The 25,379-nt window shown below is 39.0% G+C and overlaps 1 protein-coding gene and 1 long non-coding RNA gene across 5 annotated transcripts in view; both read right to left on the bottom strand.

The window, feature by feature from the left end:
- Positions 1-6,174, bottom strand: part of LOC307136822 (uncharacterized protein) — a 29,743-nt gene extending 23,569 nt beyond the window's left edge. For 2 of the 4 annotated variants that reach the window (XM_079834126.1, XM_079834125.1), the window contains exons 1-2: positions 6,042-6,141; positions 5,597-5,713 (exon numbers count right to left, since the gene is read on the bottom strand). In XM_079834126.1, coding sequence (XP_079690252.1) covers positions 5,597-5,654 — 58 coding nt within the window. In that variant the 5' untranslated portion in view covers positions 5,655-5,713; positions 6,042-6,141. Of the gene's footprint in view, positions 1-5,592; positions 5,714-6,041 lie in introns of all 4 variants that reach the window. The other 2 variants (XM_079834127.1, XM_079834128.1) reach the window with 2 other exon arrangements.
- A 10,952-nt stretch (positions 6,175-17,126) lies between these two features.
- Positions 17,127-24,180, bottom strand: LOC307136862. The gene is made up of 3 exons (XR_013817849.1): positions 24,082-24,180; positions 23,502-23,618; positions 17,127-18,017 (listed from the first exon to the last, which is right to left on the bottom strand). It is a non-coding gene; the product is annotated as an uncharacterized lncRNA (long non-coding RNA).
- Between the last annotated feature and the right edge of the window lie 1,199 nt (positions 24,181-25,379).

Genomic DNA, 25,379 nt, shown 5'->3' on the forward strand with positions numbered 1-25,379 from the left:
GTTCACACCTATTTTTTTACGGTCTATGCTTCACACACACACACACACACACACACACACACACACCTACCTATGACGCACACGCATATGCACAGTCAGTGATGGTAAGTCCAACGACTTCAAAGGTAGCTCTCGCAAACTGGATGCGATGAACCTTCACTTCGCGCTTCTCCGGCTGAGATAACACTGCCATCTAGCGGTTGGGTTTTATACAGTCAGTGGTTTAAACCGAACACAAAGCCACGAATCTTGAATGTAAATAAAGAAATATATAAATATTGATAGAGTGTTTTTGAGAATCGACAAACATAATATTGCGATATTCACCATGTATCGATATTTTCTTACACCCCTATTGCGGAGTGTAATAAAGTTTAGCCCCTTTTAGTGTTATGTTTGTTTTCATTCAGTATCTATTTTACAAATTATCGCTTGATTACCGGTTAGCGACGTGGGTCAACCTAGTTATCGTTGTCAGTAAAATCCACTATTAATTTACCTCTAGTTTACCCTAAATAGTAATTTTTGAACTGAACTGAACGTGCTCTTTATCCAGCACTTAATGTTACGCATGTTCTCCGAAAAATTTGCTAAAATATAACGTCCTCTACAGAGGAAAACGGTCTATGCCTAGGTCTCAAGAGGATATGTCAGTTTTCATATTAAAGGGGTCCTATTATGCCCTTCACAAAGTCTTGATTTTGTTTTTGGGGTGTACTTTTCACATATTTTACATTACAGCACCTCTCTGCCCAGTCTGGATTGAACAACTGTTAATTTCCTGTTTCAATGAAGTCCCTCCTTCCGAATGACGTGCTTTGATTGGTTAGCTTGCCCAGTTTGTTGTGATCGGCACGTGTTCTGGAAATGTCACACCCCTTCTCATAACCGTGAGTTTCATCTACTCAGATGTAAATAGAAGGACGGCATCAATTTCAAACCAATTCAAGCCTGACTCAGACTTAAGAATGTTAACTAAACAAGAGGATCGTGCAGAATGGGTCTTTCAGAGTGGTATGGTTTTTATGCTGCGTCCACACCGGACGCAAATAGAGCGTCTGGAGCGAGTGATTTCCATGTTAAGTCAATGTAAAGACGTGTTGACGTGCATCTGGAGGTCCTGCGGCACGATAGACGAGCTTATCGCCTCATTCTTGTGTCCAGTTTGCGCGAATTGAGCGTCTTGCGTGAGTGATTTTATTTGGTGCTTTTTGTGCATTGACGCCTTTGAAGCTAATTTGAAAAATCTGACCTGCCCGCTCGATACGCGCTCCGATGCGGGACAACAGGTCATCGGGACAGGCGGAAGTACTGCTGAAAGTTGCCGTCATCAAGGCGCAGCTCCTAGAGCAATTGGTGAAACTCGCCAAACTGGGAACGCCTCCGGAGGGTCTGGTGGACCCAAGTATGGCGACGCTGACCCCTACGCCGCTGTTCTGCTCTCCAGAGCAGAGCGGTGAATCTCTCGATGAATGCTCGATCAACATCAGCCATCTTTCAAACAGACAACCGCCTAGCACTTGCCCTTTTCGCCTCCTACGCGCGTCTATTTCACTTCAAGCGCTCGATTTATACCACTGCGAATTGGACGCGTGAGTGGATTCAAAATGTTCAAGTGTCCAACTAGACACGATAAACGCTCTCGTCGTGTTCTGTGTGAACGTAGCACTAGTCATTTTTTATACATTTAAGATACAACGTTATACACCACTTAATCGTGATATTTGTCAGTAAACTATGGTATGGCAAACAGCAATCAATCACGAAACCAAGGTTAATTTTCCTAAGGAGCAGTGCACAGTCTTATAAAAGCGAGAACTTACAAAAGCAATAGTAAACAGTACATCAACACTAATGTTGGCTAGCAGGTGATCAGAGACAAAGCTTTATTTCTGTTTACTGAAATTCAAGCACTTTTCAAGGGCTTTCAAGTGCTTCACACTTTTTCCTGTACTTCAAAGCTCTAAATATTATCCAGTTTTAACGCTCAGTGCTTCACTGTTACAACCCCAAATCAGAAAAAGTCGGGACAGTATGGAAAACGCAAAAAAAAAAAAAGTGATTTCTAAATTTACTTTGACTTTAATATGAATACAAAATATTTTGATAACTTCATGTCATTTGTAAATATGCATCCTTTCCTGTCATTCAGACCGGCAACACATTTAAAAAAAAGTTGGGACAGTAAAGCATTTACCACTTTGTAATGTTGCCATTCCTTTTCACAACACTTAAAAGACGTTTAGGGACTGAAGACACCAAGTGATGAAGTGTTTCAGGTGTAATTTTGTCCCATTCTTCCTGCAAACAAGTCTTAAGGTGGGCAACAGTACGGGGTCTTCGTTGCGCCAAAATGCGCCACATATTCTCTATTGGAGACAGGTCGGGACTGCAGGCAGGCCAGTCAAGTACCCGTACCCTCTTCCTCCGCAGCCAGGACTTTGTAATATGTGCAGAATGTGGTTTTGCATTGTCTTGTTGAAATATGCATGAACGTCCCTGGAAAAGATGTCTTCTTGAAGGCAGCATATTATGCTCCAAAATCTCTATGTACTTTTCAGCATTAATGGTGCCTTCACAGAAATGCAAGTTACCTTTGCCAAGGGCACTGACACAACCCCATACCATGACAGACCCTGGCTTTTGGACTTGTTGCTGGTAACAGTCTGGATGATCCTTTTCTTCTTTGGTCCAGAGCACACGGCGTCCATTCCTCCCAAAAAATACCTGAAATACTGATTCATCTGACCACAGTACACGTTTCCACTGTGTGATGGTCCATCCCAGATGCCTCCGAGCCCAGAGAAGTCGACGGCGCTTCTGGACACTGTTAACATAGGGCTTCCTTTTGGCACAGTACAGTTTTAACTGGCATTTGTGGATGTAACTACGTATTGTGGTACTTGACAAAGGTTTGCCAAAGTAGTCCTGAGCCCATGTGGTGATATCGCTTATAGATGAATGACGATTCTTGATGCAGTGCCGCCTGAGGGATCGGAGATTACGGTTGTTCAGCTTAGGCTTGCGCCCTTGTCCTTTACGCACTGAAATTCCTCCAGATTCCTTGAATCTTTTAATTATGTTATGCACTGTTGAATGTGAAATATCCAAATCTCTTCCTATCTTTCTTTGAGGAACATTGTTTTTAAACATTTCAATAATTTTCTCACGTATTTGTTGGCAAACTGGCGATCCTCGGCCCATCTTTGCTCCTAAAGGATTAGACCTTTCTTGGATGCTGCTTTTGTACCAAATCATAATTACAATCACCTGTTGATATCACCTGTTTCAAATCACATCATTATTTTACCATTTTACCTCATTACTAGCCCTAAATTGCTCCTGTCCCAACTTTTTTTGAAATGTGTTGCAGGTCTGAATGACAGGAAAGGATGCATATTTACAAATGACATGAAGTTGACCAGACAAAACATGAACTATTTTGTGTTCATATTGTCTGCAATGAAATACAAGTCAAAGTAAATTTAGAAATACTGTCCCAACTTTTTCGGATTTGGGGTTGTACATTTCCAATAAGCAAACATTTAATATAAGTAACTGCACGTATATAACAAAACCGTAGTAATTTTATTATTAAATTTACTTTATAGTCAACTTTCCTCCAGCGCCACTATCTGTAGAACGAAGTGCCATTGCTCTCAAATGTTAGTTTATAGATGTTGTGAATAGGAAACGCAGTTTATTGTGTAGCCTGCATTGGGAGCTGTTCTCCGTCAAATGTGCAAAATCGAACAAAAGAGTTTTGGAAACGGGTGGAAAAAACAGCATCTCTTAAAGGGGTGGTAAAACACAATCTTTCGAAGGCTTGCTTGTGTTTGTGGGGTGCACTGTAACATGTCTTCATACTTCGTTTTTAAAAAATTGCATTATTTTTCATATATATTACCTTTATTCTACACTGCTCTTTCCCTCCTTGTAAAAACGGTCTGATGGTTTCCGGGTTCTACTAAGCCGGTCCCTCAAAAATACACAATGGGCTCAGATTGGTTAGCTGGCCCAGTGTGTTGTGATTCGCTAACCGCCTAGTGCACGTTTTTCGGAAATGTCACGCCCCTTACCTGTGTCGCTGTGCTTCGGTAGTATTAGAAACAATGGCGTCAATAAAACCATACCAATTTGAGCCCGAATCAGACCCAGACAATTTTAGTGAAGATGATCGAGCAGAACCTGTTCAGTCCTCAAGAGTAAAGACTGCAGATCTATAGTGATCGCTACTGAATGGCACTGTTACTTTTGTATTTTTAGACGATTATAGCCAAATATCTGTCGCAAGAACTATTAACTCAGAACAAACACTAAACATTGGCTTTACTAGTAGCCAAATCAAACACAGAACCATGTTTAGCATGCCTGAAGATAAACAAGCGTGTAGATAAACAATACATAAAAGCTCTAATCTAAGAATAATTTACACTAATTCCAAGTTCGCTGTTGAGATTTTTAAAAAGTTTGTAACGTGAGGTGTTTGTCGGATAATGTTAAGTATGAATGAGCATTTAACAAACTGGTTTGCAGAGTCAAACAGCGTTGTCATCTGTGTACTTCCTTGCTACAACGTACAATTAACAATACAAACTATTACAGGAAAACACATCGACAAAAAATAAATCAGACTTACAGGTTGTGACTCGTAAACAGCTTGTTTTTAAATCCATATTTCAGGACAAGCCGTTGTGCGAATCCTGCATTGAACTCGAAGATTGTGGAAGCTTTCCTCTGTGAAATGTGCAGCGGGAGCCGCGCGCGCCCGTCGTGCATCCACACACTGGCAGCGTTTGTCTCGCGCAGCTGAACCGCGGCTCATGAATTGCAAATACAGACGAATATTGTCCATTATGTCACATTTTCCGGTCTTCTCCTCCAACCCCTGTCTGTCTCGTGCTTTGATTTATGATGGGCAGCATATATCTGCTGCAAATGCGACCGTGTTCCCCTCTGTCTCATTGTATGTTACAGGGCTCGACATTAACGCTTGTCCGATTTTTTGAAGGGGCAAGTGAAAAAGAATTTTACTTGTCCGACGGACAAGTATCCTGAGTAAAACGTCAAATCAAAAAATAACTAGGGAATCACCAAAGTGCAATAATGATTTTGAGTGATAGTGAGTCGAATCATGATTCGGATCGCGTGTCAAACCGCCAAACTGCTGACTTTGGCGATCCAAACTGCTGAATCGACTCACTGATTCATAAAGCTTCGAAGCTTCATGATGCCGTGTTTTGAAATCGTCATCACTATATAAGTCGTTATTTAGGGTTTTTTTGCGCACAAAAACTATTCTCGTCACTCCATAAAGTTATTGTAGAACCACTGTAGTGAGATGGACTTTGTAACGACGTCTTTAGTACCTTTTAAGGGTCTTGAGAGTGAACCATGCATTGTGCCAATGGAGGCCTTTCAGAGCCATCAGATTTCAACTAAAATATCTTCATTTGTGGTCTGAAAATGAACGGAGGTCTTACAGGTGTCGAACGACATGAGGGTAAGTAATTAATGACAGAATTTTCATTTTTGGGTGAACTAACCCTTTAATGTTCCTCATCAGTTATTAAAGAGAATGAAGGAAAACACCAACCTATTTGTTCCTCTTTATTTTCATCTTTTATTCTGCAGAGTTCTTCCTCAAACTCCATCTTTACAATAGTATGTCCGTGGTTTCTCCTGGAGTAATTCCTCCTGCTTGCTTCTTCTCCTGTGGGAAGATGGGAGAAGTGTTTTGCACAGACAACTGTTTAGAAACAATTAAACTCCTCGGCTGATTTTTATGTTGATCTTACTTTAGATATGATTTACATCCATTAAAAACTGTGTTTGCAAGGTTACATTACATAAAAAATGAAAACACAACTCATAATCTTCACAAATTGTAATGTGAAAAACAGTCAGTAACGAGTTTGCGTTTCACGAGCGTAATGAACAACATCATTCGGTTCATTTCTGAGTGATTCATTAAATGAACCGACTCGTTTAGTCGTTTGGATTTATTAGGACAAATCTAAATGATAAATGAATGTACTCACAGTGTGAAAACATCAGATTTAGAGCAGAATGAGTGGCTGTGTTTCACTTCTCATGTTTATGTTCCTTCTCTCGCTCAATTCTCTTCTTCTCCTCTTCTTCTTTGTCATTGCTTCGTTTGCCCGAGCGCCTCCACTGGCGGAAACCAATCACTTCATTCAATCGCAAACTTTCATAGATTAGTAACAAGATAAAATCAAGATAAGTTATTTTGTTTGATAAAAAATATGTTAATAAATATGTTTGATTGGGTAAAGATTCAAACTTCAAATATCTTCTAAGGAGTTTGGAAGTGTATTAACCTTCTGGATTATCTACTGTTCCCTCATGAAAAAATATTATAGTAAAATTACAGTAAAATTACTCTAGTAAATACTATAGTGTTTTGAACCGTACAATAGTAAATATACTACAGTAAATTAACAAAGTGTTGTAAATACTATAATATACTACAATATACTACAATTTACTGTAGTATCTTGTATGGTTCAAAACACTATAGTATTTACTAGAGTCATTTTACTGTAATTTTACTATAATGTACTATAGTATTTTTTTATGTGGGTTGTCTGTAAATTTAAAAGTTATATGGTACAAGGAATGAAAAATGTGAGTTATAAGATGAAGATTTAGCTTAAAAACTCCAGTTCAGAGCAGCTCAGTGCAAGTGGTCTGATTTAGATTTATCCCAATAAAACTAAAATTGTCCTTAATTGTGTTTATTTGGCTGATAAACACAGTGAATTAAAGCAGTTAACTTGTTTCAAGAATCACAATGGATTCAACAAGTACACAAAATATGCTTAAAATATGCAAAAGTTCAATAAAAAGTTCATTTTCATTAATATTTTTGGATTAAACTGTCAGAATATACGCATATAATGTAAGAGCCTTGATTATCTTAAACCTTACTTAAAATTTTAACTATAGCAGCTGTAAAAACAAGTATTTCACTGCTCAATGCGTCAATGCTAATTTAAATTATTTAAACATTGCAAAGTGATATAAGTTCAACAAATTCCTCACCATTTCAAAGTTTGGGAAAATTAAATAAAAAGTGTAACATCCCAGGTAAAAAATACATACTATTAAATGTAATAAAAATGCATTATAGTATATTTGTATTGTACTACATACTCAAGTACATGTTTAATGCGTTCCTACATATTTTTCACCTGGGATTCTTGCATGTCACTTGCACTTTCTTTCAGAAGTCTGCTAAATGTTGTTGGAATTTTTTTTAAATCAGGACATTTCTCATAAATATTACTAAAGCAAGATGCACATGCAGAACAAAAATGGGCGATTTATGTCTGAAACTCACACTCTCAGCGAATGAAAGATCCTTTGATTCCAGTTTTTCCAAGGGTATAATCATTTATAAGGTACAAGCTTAAATCTTAAATCCAGACGGCAATACTGTTTTGGCCCGGATTCTGCCCAAACCGAAGACGTGTGGAATGATGATCTGGCCCACGTGTTTGCCAGATCTGGACCACAAGCAGGCCATAGCAATGCCGCATCCAGCCTCATACCAACCAACCAGAACTGGACCGGCCACAAAATCTGTATTTATTATATAAAGATCATATTCTCAGACTCCAAATCTCAGGTGAAAAATGTAATTACTCAGTAAAAATACATCCATCGGATTTATGTTTGTCTTTCTTCAGAAAAAGAATGAACAAAATAAAATCGACCTGGGAAAGTATCTGAAATGTGGTTTAATTTGACACAGAATGACCCAAATGTGTTTACAGTTGAGGTCAGAATTATTGGCTCCCTTGGTAAATATGATATATGAACTATGATCAAAACAACCTGCATTGTTCATCATATTGATCTTTCATTCAGGCCTAGTCCACACATTCAATTCAATTCAATTCAAATTTATTTGTATAGCGCTTTTCACAATACACATTGTTTCAAAGCAGCTTCACAGAAAGTGCATTTCATAAATGTACATTGAAAAATGTTAGAAAGAGAATGTTAAAGAAAAATGTTAGGATAAGTTAATCAATCATGTATTATTTTAGGCCATAACAACGCTGGCGTTGAGTCGTCTCTTCACAGGCGTGGAGTCGTCTCATCACAGGTGTCGGGGCATCTGAAGTCTCCATGAGAGGCTGGATACAAACTGGAGCTGACGAACTAGTTACCTCGGGACTAGTGTCCCGAGATAACAACAGAAAAGCAGATGGGAAATAATTAGCATAGCTGCTGTTCAGAATATTAATGCTGTTGGTGCGATTTAACTGTAGTATAAAACGTATTTATAATGTGAATGCTTGGCTAAAGAGATGCGTCTTTAATCTAGTTTTAAACTGGGACAGCGAGTCTGAACCTCGAACAATATCAGGAAGACTATTCCAGAGTTTAGGAGCTAAATGTGAAAATGCCCTCCCTCCTTTAGTGGATTTAGATATCCTAGGAATGACCAGAAGCCTCGAGTTTAGTGATCTTAAAGAGCGCGATGGATTGTAGGGCGATAGAAGATCCGTTAAATACACTGGAGCTAAACCATTTAGGGCTTTATAGGTCAGTAGCAATACTTTGTAATTGATACGGAACTTAATAGGTAACCAGTGTAGGGATGATAAAATTGGTGTTATATGATCATATTTTCTTGACCTAGTAAGAACTCTAGCAGCTGCGTTTTGGACTAACTGTAGCTTGTTTATGGATGATGCAGGACAACCAGCTAATAAAGCATTACAGTAATCTAGTCTCGAGGTCATGAATGCATGAACTAACTTTTCTGCATCAGAGATAGATAGCATGTTACGTAGCTTAGCAATGTTTCTAAGGTGGAAAAATGCCGTTCTTGTAACATATGAAATATGATTTTCGAAAGACAAGTTGCGGTCTAATATAACACCCAGGTCTTTTACTATAGTGGATAAAGTGACAGGATATCCTTCCAAGTTAAAGTTGTATTGTGAGAGATTTTGTGGGCAGTTTTTTGGACCAATAAGTAATATCTCCGTTTTATCTGAATTTAATAGCAGAAAATTACACGTCATCCAGTATTTAATATCTTCAACACACGCTGTCAGTTTAGATAATTTAGCGTTTTCATCTGGTCGTGATGAAATATATAATTGAGTGTCATCAGCATAACAGTGGAAATTAATTCCATGTTTTCTTATAATATTACCAAGTGGCAGCATATATATAGAGAATAGCAGAGGGCCTAGCACGGATCCTTGCGGCACCCCATAGTCTACTGACGTTATCTTTGATTTTTCCCCATTTAGACAGACAAAATGGTAGCGGTCTGATAAATACGATCTAAACCAGTTTAATGCCTGTCCCTGAACACCAGTGTAATTTTGAAGTCGATCTAATAGTATTTTATGATCTATAGTATCGAACGCAGCACTAAGATCGAGTAGAACTAGTATTGAGATACAGCCTTGGTCAGAAGCTAGAAGTAAATCCTTTGTGATTTTAACGAGCGCGGTTTCTGTGCTGTGATGCGGCCTGAATCCTGATTGAAATTATTCATAGATATCATTTTCTTGCAAGAAAGAGCACAATTGAGTGGACACAACTTTTTCTAGTATTTTAGACATGAATGGAAGATTTGAAATTGGTCTGTAATTTGCTAGGTTATTATGATCTAATTGTGGCTTCTTAATGAGAGATTTTATGACTGCCAACTTGAATATTCTTGGAACATGACCTAAAGATAAAGACGAGTTAATAATATTGAGAAGAGGCTCTTCCACTACAGGTAACAACTCTTTCAGTAGTTTAGTGGGTATTGGATCTAATAAACATGTTGTTGGTTTAGATGCAATGATAAGTTTATTTAGCTCTTCCTGTCCTATAGTTGTAAAGCGGTGTAGTAGTTCTTGAGGGGCGATAATTGCGGTTGAATCATAAGACATCATTAATGATTGTACATTTACAATTTTGTTTCTGATGCTTTCTATTTTGTCAGCGAAGAAGTTCATAAAATCATTACTACTAAACTGTAACGGAATATTTTGTTCAGGCGATGCTTGTTTGTTTGTTAGTCTAGCCACAGTGTTAAATAAAAACCTTGGATTATTTTGGTTATTTTCTATTAGTTTGCGGAGATGCTCAGCCCTGGCTCCTTTTAGGGCCTTTTTATAACGTGACATACTATCTTTCCACGCGATTCTAAAGACCTCTAAATTAGTTTGTTTCCATTTACGCTCTAAGTTACGAGTTTCTCTCTTGATAACATGTGTAGCACTTTTGTACCATGGTGCTTTAGTTTTCTCTCTAACCTTTTTTAATCTAATTGGTGCTACAATTTCAAATGTACTAGAGAAAATGGTGCTCATACTGCTAGTCAATTCCTCTAGTTCATCTGTTTGTTTGGGTTCACTGAGCAGCTGAGACAGATCAGGTAAGCTATTTGAGAATCTATCTATAGTGGTTGGAAGGATTGTTCTGCCTGGTCGATAACGTGGCGCAACATGACAGATTTCAGCAGTACGCAGTTTGCAAGTTACCATGTAATGGTCAGTGACATCATCACTTTGCGGTATAATATCTATATCGGTTGGGTTCGTTCCATGTGATATAATTAAATCTAGTGTGTGATTAAGACGATGAGTGGGACCAGTGACGTTTTGCTTGACCCCAAAGGAATTTAATAGATCTGTAAACGCAGCCCCTAACGCATCATTTGTGTTATCTACGTGTATGTTAAAATCTCCAACAATTAATGCTTTATCGACGTTGACCAATAGATCTGAGAGAAAGTCTGCAAACTCTTTTAGGAAATCAGCATAGGGCCCTGGAGGTCTATATACAGTAGCCAGGGCTAGAGATAATACGGATTTCTTTCTTACATCTAAGAGCATAACATTTAGCACTAGTACTTCAAACGAATTAAACCTGTGACCTGTTTTCTGGGTAACATTTAGAATATCTCTATAGATTGTTGCAACACCCCCGCCACGACCAATCAGACGGGGCTCATGCTTATAACAGTATCCTGGCGGAGTAGACTCATTAAGACCGAAATAATCATTTGGTTTAAGCCAGGTTTCAGTAAGGCAAAGTACATCGAAACTATTATCTGTGACCATTTCATTTACAATAACCGCCTTAGGTGTGAGCGATCTAATGTTTAGAAGACCTAGTTTTAGAAATTGTTTTTGTTCACTAATATTGCGATTTTCTGGTTTAAATCACAATTAGATTTTTCCTAGATCCTACAGTAGATTTAATGTTTGACCTCACTAAACGAGGAATAGACACAGTTTCTATATAATGTTCTACATTGGTACTTATGTCAATTAAGTTAGGACAAAATTGGTTTTGTTCACTAATATTGAGATTTTCTGGTTTAATCACAATTAGATTTTTCCTAGATCCTACAGTAGATTTAATGTTTGACCTCACTAAACGAGGAATAGACACAGTTTCTATATAATGTTCTACATTGGTACTTATGTCAATTAAGTTAGGACAGCAAATACTGTGATTTGGACTTTGACTTACTAGTCATATGATGGTGTGCAGCGCTCTGGAGAGGTTGTCCGACAGAAGAGCCGCTCCGATTCTGCTGGGGTGAAGGCCATCAGGACGGAAGAGCCTAGGTCGCTCCCAAAACAGATTCCAATTATTTACAAAGAGCAGCTTCTGTTCATTACACCATGACATTAACCATTCATTTAGAGCAAATAATCTACTGAACTTTTCATGTCCTAGTCGGTACGTGGGAAGCGGTCCAGAAACGACAATCGTTGCTTCAGGCGATGTTCTGCGCACCGTCTCGATCAGGCTCCTGTAGTCCCTCTTCAGAACCTCCGTCTGTCGCAGCCTGGTGTCGTTCGTTCCCGCGTGCAGCACGACAGCTCCGATGCGCTCGTCACCGTTCAGGATCTCGGGAACCTGCGCAGCAACATCGAGAACACGAGCACCAGGAAAGCAGTGAGTGATAACCTTGCCTTTACCTGAGGTAGCGTGGACATGCCGGACGATGGAAGTACCGATGACCACAGCGTCGCGTTCCGTCTCGCGAAGAGGGGAGAAGCGGTTCCGGGTGGAGATCTCGAAGACCGGGAGGGGCGGAGAGGTCCTCGCTCTGGTCCTGGCTCGCGTCTTCCGCTGTGGAAACACCCAGGGTCCATGGTGCTGTGTCGGTGCCGGAGTGAACGAAACCAGGGATGATGATCGCGTCCTGGGTGCTTGGGTCCTGTGCAGAGAAACACACGGAGTAGACGAGGTCGGAGTCAAAATGTTAGTATCCACTGACTTGTGCGCATCGGCGCGTGATGTTTCAAGCGCCGTTCGCCGCTCTCTCAGCACAGCTTGTCTGTCTAGAAGGCCGCGAATCTGCTTCTCCAACGACTCCAACTCCAACTGCACCGAATGCAGCTTGAACGTGTCCTCACCTGCACTCAAAGGTAACATTAGACACACATCCGAGTTATTCGCCATTGTAGCAGAAGTGCTACGATGGCGAATTGTAGCTATCAGTGTTTACCGGGTGTAACGTTAAACAAGTTACCACGCGTGCAAGGCTAGCGGGCTACGGCTAGTAGCGGAAGTTCGGATATAAGTAGCGATATCAAAGCAATCCGATTGTTTTTTATAGAGAATCGTATCGGAGATATGTTCACACTCTGTAAATAATAGAAAGTATTCGTTTGTAAGCGAGTATTAAGAAGAAAATCAAGGATTATGAATCAATTTGACGGAGCTCAAACACAAACAACGTGCTCACAACCCGCGCACGTGCTCACAAACCGCGCACACATACACATGTATTTTTAAAAACTGAGTTTCCCCCTCCGTTTAAAAAAAATTGCATCCACATTAAAACGCAAAATACGCTATGAAGTGCTATCAAGAGCATGCCAAATCAACAGGTGGCAATATAACCCTAACCGTAAAGCCATGTTGGCCAATTAGAAGCCTGGAAAAAAGGTTATTGCCGGTTCCGGTTCTGACGCAACAAGCCAAAATCTCCGGTTTCACTGTCCACACGACGACACCACTGAAACCGGAGTTTCTAAAAATGTTCACCCTGGCAGGAGTTTTCAAAAAAGTTTGGTTTTGAAAATACCCGTATTCGTGTGGACAGGGCCTCGAATTACAAAAATCTAACGGTGGCGAGCAGCGAGGCTGAGGGACCGTGAGAGCGGCTGTCTCACGGAGGAGTGACGGGAGCATAAAGGAGAAGAGACGACAGTGAAGGACGAGAGAGGACCAGGGCTGGGGTCCGTTCTTTGTACCTCGCTTAATACATCAGAGATTATTTGACAGATCCCAGATCTTCTAATCGTGATAACTGATCTCTGGTTAATTTGGTTCTTCAAACAAATTTCCGGATTGGATTAAATGATCTAAGATCACTGCGCGTTCTTGTTTTCCCTGAAGAGGGCAGATGAATCGATACTCGAAGCCACGATCAGCAATGCAGCGATTGGATGGCGTCAAGACAACAACGTAATGGCATCATATAATTAAAAAAGCCACCTGGCAAAAAACTTGACAAATGACACAAAAAAAACCCCACGAATTTCTGGACTTTTATAAGGAAACAGCCAAACGACCAAACCATTATATAAGTTATAATAGATCAATGATAAATGTTTTTTTTTTTAATGTTTTTTTACATGATTACCAATTTATATTCACGATTGTATACCGTATTTGTACACCTTTTACATTTTTATTTCAATGTTGTAATTTAATTTTTAATTCAATTTGAAGCGGATTTGTAACGTGACGTATTAACGTATTAAAGTTTCTTAAGGGTCAAGATCAAATTATTTGCATCTCTTGCGCTGCATCAAGCCACTCCCATAATATCCGTCATCCCTTAAATTAATGCACGGCTCAGATTATCTGTACAACATGTGTGTAAACCTCCAATAAAATTATAAAGTATTTATTCCATCACAAATAAATTGCTCAATCAAGTGGCTGTGTCTATAGTACACAACATTATAATACAACCCCAAATCAGAAAAAGTTGGGACAGTATGGAAAACGCAAAAAAAAAAAAAAAAAAAAAGTGATTTCTAAATTTACTTTGACTTGTATTTCATTGCAGACAATATGAACACAAAATATTTAATGTTTGGTCTGGTCAACTTCATGTCATTTGTAAATATGCATCCTTTCCTGTCATTCAGACCTGCAACACATTTCAAAAAAAGTTGGGACAGGAGCAATTTAGGGCTAGTAATGAGGTAAAATGTAAAATAATGATGTGATTTGAAACAGGTGATGTCAACAGGTGATTGTAATTATGATTTGGTACAAAAGCAGCATCCAAGAAAGGTCTAATCCTTTAGGAGCAAAGATGGGCCGAGGATCGCCAGTTTGCCAACAAATACGTGAGAAAATTATTGAAATGTTTAAAAACAATGTTCCTCAAAGAAAGATAGGAAGAGATTTGGATATTTCACATTCAACAGTGCATAACATAATTAAAAGATTCAAGGAATCTGGAGGAATTTCAGTGTGTAAAGGACAAGGGCGCAAGCCTAAGCTGAACAACCGTAATCTCCGATCCCTCAGGCGTCACTGCATCAAGAATCGTCATTCATCTATAAGCGATATCACCACATGGGCTCAGGACTACTTTGGCAAACCTTTGTCAAGTACCACAATACGTAGTTACATCCACAAATGCCAGTCAAAACTGTACTGTGCCAAAAGGAAGCCCTATGTTAACAGTGTCCAGAAGTGCCGTCGACTTCTCTGGGCTCAGAGGCATCTGGGATGGACCATCACACAGTGGAAACGTGTACTGTGGTCAGATGAATCAGTATTTGAGGTATTTTTTGGGAGGAATGGACGCTGTGTGCTCCGGACCAAAGAAGAAAAAGATCATCCAGACTGTTACCAGCAACAAGTCCAAAAGCCAGGGTCTTTCATGGTATGGGGTTGTGTCAGTGCCCTTGGCAAAGGTAACTTGCACTTCTGTGAAGGCACCATTAATGCTGAAAAGTACATAGAGATTTTGGAGCATAATATGCTGCCTTCAAGAAGACATCTTTTCCAGGGACGTCCATGCATATTTCAACAAGACAATGCAAAACCACATTCTGCACACATTACAAAGTCCTGGCTGTGGAGGAAGAGGGTACGGGTACTTGACTGGCCTGCCTGCAGTCCCGACCTGTCTCCAATAGAGAATGTGTGGCGCATTTTGAAGAGCAAAATGCGACAACGAAGACCCCGTACTGTTGCCCACCTTAAGACTTGTTTGCAGGAAGAATGGGACAAAATTACACCTGAAACACTTCATCACTTGGTGTCTTCAGTCCCTAAACGTATTTTAAGTGTTGTGAAAAGGAATGGCAACATTACAAAGTGGTAAATGCTTTACTGTCCCAACTTTTTTTGAAATGTGTTGCAGGTCTGAATGACAGGAAAGGATGCAAATTTACAAATGACATGAAGTTGACCAGACAAAACATGAAATATTTTGTGTTCCTATTGTCTGCAATGAAATACAAGTAAATTTAGAAATCACTTCTTTGTTTCTTTTTTTTGCGTTTTCCATACTGTCCCAACTTTTTCTGATTTGGGGTTGTATTATATACATTCTCATATAACATTTTTATATTATTATTATTATTTAAAATTATTCGTATTATTACTTTTGCGTTGGTACTGTGGTTTACCGTCAACATGCCCGTGGATACTGCCTCCTAGCAGTCTGCATGTGTAATTGCACATTGACGCGGACAACAACGCAGAAGTATTTATATTTATTTTATATTTATGCATTTGGCAGACTCCGTAGAAGTATTTATATTTATTTTATATTTATGCATTTGGCAGACGCTTTTATCCAAAGTGACTTACAGGGACAATCCCCTTGGAGCAACATGGAGTAAAGTGCCTTGCTCAAGGACACACTGGTGGTGACCGCTGGGATCGAACCAGCAACCTTCTGCGTATCAGTTCCATGGTTTAACCCACTGGACCACCATCTCAAGTATGAAAGTATAAACCAGCCTTTAGCCGTTATACTGTGCTCATAGCACACACTCTTTTAGTTACGTGAGCGCTCTATCACGCCGTAAATTATTAGCGCAAAAGAAACTACGAGCATGCAACATTACAATCTCAATTTGTAATTCATGAAATAAAAGTAAACCAATAACAATAAATCACGTAACTGGTTAGACGTGTGAGCTGGGAAGGATTTGCAGGTATGATGTGCATTCTGTTTATCAGGAGCAGTTTAATATATTTAACTTATAGGCCTATTATTAATCATTAGTATTATTCATATTCATACAATTAATGTGTTTGTTAAATAGGCAAAAGTGGGAAATTACTTGTGTGTGTCATACATTTTTATGAAATAAATGTGCTTTTATTTAAAACATTATGGTAAATGTTAAAATGAGTAGATTATTTCTGACTAGTCTACAGTGCAGACATTTATTTCATTTGAGTTTACTCAGATATGGTAACTCCTCTAAAGAAAACGTGAAGCCAATGTATAAAGTTAAATAATTGCTGTTGTTATGAAGTTAAAAGTGAATCTAGTGTTATTGTTGCTGGTGCCCGTCTTGAACCATGACTCCACAGCAAACAGAACCAAACCGTGGCTCCAAAACCGTGACATGAACCGAACCATGGAATAGGTGTATCGTTACACCCAATAAGCATTGTTAAAAGCCAGACGCTTAAGTCTTTAAAAATCATTTGCCATGTAGTGACCTTTAATTTGGAGTAGAAACAGGGGGAGTGACTTTATTGCATCAGAGGTGCTCACAGCTGATTGGTCCAAATTCAGTTTGATCTCTTATCCAGAACATAACCTGCTCTGGAGCAGGTTAGCTGTGGAGTGCAAGTTACTATGGAGATGAACACTGCTAAAAGCCAAACCACTTTAATGGTACCTAAAACCCAGGATTGGCACAAACTAAGCTTAAACATATCTGACTAGCCAGCTAAACCGGCTTCATGGTATAGGCCCCAGTTCTGCTAGGTCATATTTACATTGGCAGAATTTTGCAAAAATTTACTTATATATTGAAATGTTGAATGTAAAATCTATAATCACATTCAAAATAAAATCAGTGTCACAAGTGTGGGTGCATATATAAATTGCATGACGCAGTTGTAGATCACACAAGAAGTTTCTTACGGATTTATTTAAATTTTCATCCACATCTCAAGAGTGAGCTTCTAACATCATTGAACAGCTCATGAACATTCAGCTTGAATGTGTCACAAGTGCTTTCACTCCTTTAGACGACAATACTTTTTCTTATGAGTCAGTAGATTAGAGGAGAAGCTGAATCTATTCCCACATGAAGAGCACTGGTACAACTTCTCTCCAGTATGAACGATCTCATGAGCTTTCATGGACGATAAATGAGTGAAACTCTTCCCACAGTGTGAGCACTTGTACGGTTTCTCTCCAGTGTGAATTCTCTGGTGTGATTTTAAGTTGCTGGATGTACTGAAGGTCTTCCCACAGTCAAAGCACATATAAGGTTTCACACCAGTATGAATGGTCTGGTGCACTTGTAAATTCTGCAATAGTGAAAAACTCTTTCCACAAACAGAACAAACGTGAGGCTTCACACCAGTATGAAATTTAAGGTGTTGTCTTAAGTTTGATTCCACAGCAAATGTTTTCTCACACTGATCACAGCTGAATGATCTCACTCCAGAGTGAGAGAGCAGATGATCATCAAGAACTCTTTTGGATGTGAAACTCTTTCCACACTGAGAGCATGTGAACGGTTTTTCTCCAGTGTGAATCCTCATGTGCACAATAAAGTGATGTTTATGTTTGAAACTCTTCCCACACTGAGTGCATGTGAACGGATGAGATTTCATGTGTTTCTTCAGCTCTGATTCATGCACGAAACTCTTTCCACACTCAGAGCAGGTGAAAGATCCTTTGACTCCAGATTTTCCAGCTCTTTTTCGTGTGAAATTCTTTTCAGTCTTTGGAACGACTGCATCTCCATCTTCATTTGTGAAAGGATGTTTGTCTTCATTCACTTCCGCCGGGTCATGAAATCCCAGAAATTCAATGAAAGCAGGACAAACGAGAAACAAAGAAATACAGTTAATTCTACATTTAGCACAAATCTAGTTTACTCGTATCTAGTTTTAAATGTATTGTTAGATCCTCCTGAGGACCCGGGGTCTCATTTATAAAACTTTCCATAGATTATCCTAAAAGTGTACGTACGCACAAAAGCTAGATTTTGTGTACGCACGAAAAAATTCAGATTTATAAAACCATGTGTACGCCAGAACCTAGGGTTGGGCGATGTCTCCTAAATTGGCAGTTGACGATGTTTACAGTAAAACATCGTGATGGACGATGATATCGTCGTTTTTATTATTACAAATATATAATTTACTATATCTGTATTTTACCATCTCTTTACATAAATACTATTTTCTACTTAAAAACTATATGATTTCGTTATTTATTTTTCTAACCCAAATAATGACTCATCCGCGCTAGGTTGCACGTGAGGGGAAAAAAGTAGCTTCCTTCCACTTAAGAAGAGTTGTGCACTTTTTATTTTAATATATCTCTTTACATAAATACCATTTTCTACTTCAAAACTATAATTTCGTTACCAACCCAGTGTTTTGTCTGGTAATGCTGTTTTACGTGAATAATACCGAGTGAAGCACAAAGCTTTGTTTACAAAGGAAATAAATTCACAGCCATGAATGGATTCATGCCGAATGAGAGAGGTAGGCTGAGCCCAATTTAAGATTTGTCAGCTTTTTTATTCTGTTTTGGGATTTCCGTGAATATAAACAATAGGCCTAACGTTAGTCCATTTTATCCCACATGGACATCTCGTTTCTTTTCTCAGATCTTCACTCGCGTCGCACCCATTTCGCAGGGAATTATAAACGTTTCTTCCTTTCGTTTGTTTATAATTAGGGATGCACCGAATCCAGATTTTTGGGGTTCGGCCGAATACCGAATCCACTGGTTAAGATTCGGCCGAATCCGAAACCGAATACCGAATCCTACTCCCGTCCGCAGTCCATTATCACAGTAAACACATTAATGAAGTTAACAACGTCCACAGCAGTGTGCTATTGACCAGTTTTGGTCAAGTTTACTAAAGGAAACATTGTCGTGTATGTTCTTCTCGCCGCTATTTCATGATGGTTTATAGAAAAATTACCCCGAGTCGTCCTCTGTCGTTTCAAAGAACAACCCAACGGAGAGCAGGAGGCGCGCGCTAGGGTTGTGCCGACATCAAGATGGAGCGCCACCATCGTGATGCCACGCCCCTGTTGCGAGTCTGCGACACACACTAATCCACTTCTATAGTATTAGTTAAACTATAAACTTAGCAGGAATTGCTCTGTAAATTAAATTGAGAATGTAACTAATGCATATGCGATTTTAAATACTGTAGTCTATGCCAGATAGCCTATATAGCCTACACTTTGAAATCATTTGAGGCTGAAACATCCATAAGCATGCGTGTTTATTTTAGCACTTCCGTCAGTGAAACAACACAGCCTATAAAACAAAAACGATTTTCAGTAAATAATGGTAACCTCAAGAATATATGAAAATTAAATATTAGTTAGAAAAATATTTGATTCATACCATTTCCCCGCAAAGATGCGTCATATAGCCTACCGCTCTGCGCTTTGAGAGGAATGGGACACTGAATATAGCCTACACCTTCTCGAATATCTTCGTCTTCATATGTTCTACTGATGTTGCAAAGCAACACTTGTTGTAAAAGGTCTGAAGAGCGGATTTTATCTTCCACAGGGTCAAGACATTTAGGCAATGTGATTATTCACTGCCAGAGAAAACGAAACTAAAATCACCGGCGTGTGTGTGAAATGCGCTATTCAAATAAACCAAACTTGACGCGCCTTAACAAGTTTAATAACAAGAACAAACTGTGTTAAATAAAATTTGAAGTAAAAAGGTATTCGTCCTACAGTGTTTTTTATACTTTCCCACAGTAAAGGATGTGAATAGTTATAATAGACTTAATTATAAGCAAACGAAAGGAAGAAACGTTTATAATCCCCTGCGAATGGGTGCGACGCGAGTGAAGAGTTGGGAAAAGAAACGAGATGTCCATGTCCATTGGGATAAAATGGACTAGGCCTATTGTTAAAATTCACGGAAAATCGAGTGACCATATCCAGATAGCAAAACAGAATGAAAAAGTGCTCTCTGACCATTATTTCCTTTCTAGGCTAAACAAAGCTTTGTGCTTCACTCCTGTGGTTATATTCACGTGAAACAGCATTCACATACAAAACACTGGGTTAGTAAAATAACGAAGTTATTTTTTTTTTTAAAGTAGAAAATAGTATTTATGTAAAGAGATATCGCCTATTAAAATAAAAAGAGCTCAACTCTTAAGTGGAAGGAACCTATTTTTTCCCCCTCACGTGCAACCTAGCGGATGAATCATTATTTGGGTTAATAAAAATAACGAAATTATGGTTTTAAGAGAATAGTATGCTATATACGTAAAGATATATAGTATATTATCTACCTATTTACCTAATTCCGGTTCTTCAAAGCTAACGGATTCAGTGTATTTTCGTTTTGTCATCTTAATTTGGTAATTATTTAAGTATATATATTTTATTAATTTTATTTATATTTTATCTGATCTATAGATCTATAGGCTGTTTGCACGGTAAAATAAAATACTTTTTGGCTGCTGTCTGTAGATTCCTTCATGCACAACTCGTATTCTCTCGGATGTTTCATATGCAAATGTTTTAACAGCGGCTGTTGTTTAGGGTCCTTGTCATCACGAGACAAATCGGCATTGCAAATTGAACGCGTAGCTCAACTTGAATCGCCTTCTTTTGACTTAAAGTATAATGCCACATTTTCTGTTCATGAGTTCCATTTTCACTTTCAACAGCGGCGTCATTAAGTTCGACCAGCGGGGCGCGCATAGTGCAAGCCTAGGGTTCGGGTTCGGTGGAAATAAATTCTGAGGTTCGGCAGAAACCGAACCCAGTCAAAAAGCCCAATATTCGGCCGAATCCGAACCCGAACCCTGGATTCGGTGCATCCCTATTTATAATTAAGTCTATTATACCCATTCAAGTCCTTTACTGTGGGAAAGTAGAAAAACATTGTAGGACGAATAGGCTACCTTTTTACTTAATTTTATTTAACACAGTTTGTGCTTGTTATTAGACTTGGTAAGGCGCGTCAAGTTTATTTGAATAGCACATTTCACACACACAGGCCATTTTACTTTCGTTTTCTCTGGCAGTGAATAATCAAACATAGCTTAAATGTCTTTACCCTGTGGAAGATAAAATTCACTCTTCAGACCTTTTTCAACAAGTGTGGCTTTGCAAGATCATGAGAAAACATGAAGACGAAGATATTTGAGAAGGTGTCTATCCAGCTCGTGTCTATCCAGCTCGCGAGGCAGCGGCAATGTTGCCAAGTATGTGGTTTTGCCGCGGGCTGTTTTTTCATGTCCGCGGGATGAAGCGACCCCAATTATGTGATATTTAGCCCCATATTGCGAATTTTAGTAGGCAACCATGCAAAAAAACACATTTTCACTTTCAACAGCGGCGTCATTAAGTTCGACCAGCGGGGCGCGCATAGTGCAAGCCTAGGGTTCGGGTTCGGTGGAAATAAATTCTGAGGTTCGGCAGAAACCGAACCCAGTCAAAAAGCCCAATATTCGGCCGAATCCGAACCCGAACCCTGGATTCGGTGCATCCCTATTTATAATTAAGTCTATTATACCCATTCAAGTCCTTTACTGTGGGAAAGTAGAAAAACATTGTAGGACGAATAGGCTACCTTTTTACTTAATTTTATTTAACACAGTTTGTGCTTGTTATTAGACTTGGTAAGGCGCGTCAAGTTTATTTGAATAGCACATTTCACACACACAGGCCATTTTACTTTCGTTTTCTCTGGCAGTGAATAATCAAACATAGCTTAAATGTCTTTACCCTGTGGAAGATAAAATTCACTCTTCAGACCTTTTTCAACAAGTGTGGCTTTGCAAGATCATGAGAAAACATGAAGACGAAGATATTTGAGAAGGTGTCTATCCAGCTCGTGTCTATCCAGCTCGCGAGGCAGCGGCAATGTTGCCAAGTATGTGGTTTTGCCGCGGGCTGTTTTTTCATGTCCGCGGGATGAAGCGACCCCAATTATGTGATATTTAGCCCCATATTGCGAATTTTAGTAGGCAACCATGCAAAAAAACACATATTTTACCCCCAAATGTGATTTTTACTGGGGAATCCCCCGCTGGAACGCGATTGGGCTTGTTTTGAGAAGCAATTGGGGGGGGGGGGGGGGGGGTTGTTGTGAAAACCTGGCAACCCTGGGCAGTGGGAAACACACACACACCAGGCTTGTTCGAGATGCATCGTCACTGCGCAGACCGATCCACGTATGATATAAAAAAAACGCATGAGTGAATCAAAAGCATAAGGAGTCATATGCTCTCGCTGGACTCGTTATCATACGGCGATCGGTCTGCACAGCACCGCTGCAAGCCTTCCATAAACAATGCAAACGTTGCGTTACTATTCATTCACATGGCTTTACGATCCTACATCGGCATCAAAACACAACGCAAACACAGCGAATCCAACGCATTCATGTAGTTCGCCGTAATTTGTATAGACGGAGATTACAAACGAACAGCAGGTGTTAGCTCCATTAGCTGCTATTTCAAACATGGCGGATCTCAAGTTTGTGTTCGTCTTGTTGACCCCGCCCCCAGCGCCTGACGTAATTGGTTCTTACTTCTGGCCCTGTTCTAGCCCAGCAATGTTTTGGTGCTACTTAAGAACCACTTTTCCTGGCTCGGAGCTGGGGCTTTGTGTGTGGAAACACAAAGAACCGATTTGAAACTAGGCTCTGGCTCCGATCTAGCTCTGGCTCTGCTTTGGTGGAAAAGGGGTATCAAATGTTAGTTAATAGATGTTGTGAATAGAAAACGCAGTTTATTGTGTAACTTTTATTAGGCTGTTCTCCGTCAAATGTGCAGCACACCGATTAACATTGGGGTTATAATGTTCAGGAACAGTGTTTAAAATAAATTAACTACTCCGAGTTCATTAACGTTAGGATGGTTGAACAAAAGAGTTTTGGAAACGGGGTGGAAAAAACAATCTCTTAACATAACGACAACTTTGTCTTCGCTAATGCAGCTCAACCAGACCTCGTCCCTTTTTTTTTGCGTATTCCATGGGCGGAGATTATTTAAATAATGAGTAACATTGTGACTTCACAAGATACTCAAAAAAAAGTGTTGTAGTCCAAACGAGCCGTTCGTTGTAGTTCTAGGAAAGCAGATTCTGTTAAATAAAATATCTCCCTTTGGAGTAGACTTTGTAACTTTGTAACCCTGCAAATCTTTTTATACTCAATTAGCAACATGAAAACAACAAAACGTGAAAAAGCATAATAAGACCCCTTTAATGTTCCTCATCAGTCATTAAAGAGAATGAAGGAAAACACCAACCTATTTGTTCCTCTGTTTCTTCATCTTCTATTCTGCAGGGTTCTTCCTCAAACTCCATCTTTACAATAGTATGTCTGTAGTTTCTCCTGGAGTAATTCCTCCTGCTTGCTTCTTCTCCTGTGGGAAGATGGGAATATTCCCAGCATTTAAACTCTCATGAACGGCTGTTGGAGCGGCTTCACTGACTGAAGGTGTGAATTGTGGTCGCTGTTCCTCATTTAGCAGATGATCATCACACTTACAATCACTCTCAATTATTCATGGTTTAAGTGTGAACTCAAACAGCTGTTTAGAAACAATTCAACTCCTCCATCTGATTTGTATGTTGCTCTTACATTAGATCATGACTTGCATACAATTAAAAATTGTTTACCAGGTTTCATTTGTTCGTTACATAAAATTAAAACACAACTCATAATATTCACAAATTATAATGTGAAATTCAGTCAGTAACGAGTTTACGTTTCACGAGCGTAATGAACATCATCATTCGGTTCATTTCTGAGTGATTCACTAAATGAACCGACTCGTTTAGTCGTTTGGATTTAGATTTAGCCTAATAAATGATAAATGAATGTACTCACAGTGTGAAAGCATCAGCTTTAGAGCAGAATGAGCGGCTGTGTTCCACTTCTCATGTTTATATTCCCTCGCTCACTTCTCTTCTTCTTCTAGACTCGATGTGTGTCGTTGCTTCGGTTGCTCGAGCGCCTCCACTGGCGGAAAACAATCCCTATTAAACTCTAATAGATTATGGAGGCTACAAAACAACCAAGATAAGATTTGTTATCTTATTTGAGATTATACAAAACACTAATTTATCCCCACCAAATATGTTTGACTTGGGTAAAGATTCAAACGTCAAATATCTGCTAAAGAGTTTGCAACTGTATTCTGGACTCTTTCAACTGCTACTGATGTTATTGATGATAACATAAATCTTTACTTTCTTTTAAAGTTAGATAGCATTTTATTATTGATTAAAAAGTGAGATATATAGAACACCAGTTCTGAGCAGCTCAATGCAAGTTGTCTGATTTAGATTTATCCCAATAAAACTAAAATTGTCATCAAGGGCTGATAAACACAGTGAATTAAAGCAGTTAACTTGTTTCAAGAATCACAATGGATTCAACAAGTACACAAAATATGCTTAAAATATACAAAAGTTCAATGAAAAGTTATTTTTCAGAATAATTTCTGAGAAATTGTCAGAATAAACTAATATAATGTAAGAGCCTAAATTATCCTAAACCTTATTTAATATTTTAACTATAGCAGCTGTAAAAACAAGTATTTCACTGCTCAATGCGTCAATGCTAATTTAAATTATTGGACACAATTATTGCCAGCCCGAGAATTGTTTATGAGTAAGATATCTGTGGAGTATATTCCCATTCATATTTTTTTAGCACACCAGGACAAGATGAAATTGTCCACCCAAATTTCCTCAACCATCCATCACAATGAGTAAAACCAAAGAATATAATTCTGATGTGCAGCAAAAGATTGTTGAGCTTCACAATAGAAAGTGTCTGTAGGAAATTAGCTAAAGCATTAAAAATCCACATTTCTACCAATAATTAAGAAGTTCCAATCAACTAAAGATGTTATGAATCTGCCTGGAAGAGGACATGTCTATATCGTCCTAATGCACGGCGAGGAGGAGAGTTTGAGTGGACAAAAAATCTCCAAGGATCAGTTGAGATTAGTTGAGTCTTGGGGTCAGAAAGACAAAAATATTTATCAAACAACCCCTACATCACCACATGTTGTTTGGGAGGGTTTCAAGATAAATCCTCCTCACTCATTCAGAAATAAACTCCAGCATATTCAGTTGTCAGACATGACTTGATCTTCAAATGGGACCTGGTGCTG

Source organism: Gobio gobio, assembly GCF_949357685.1.
Source record: "Gobio gobio genome assembly, chromosome: 14".
Taxonomy (NCBI): domain Eukaryota; kingdom Metazoa; phylum Chordata; class Actinopteri; order Cypriniformes; family Gobionidae; genus Gobio; species Gobio gobio.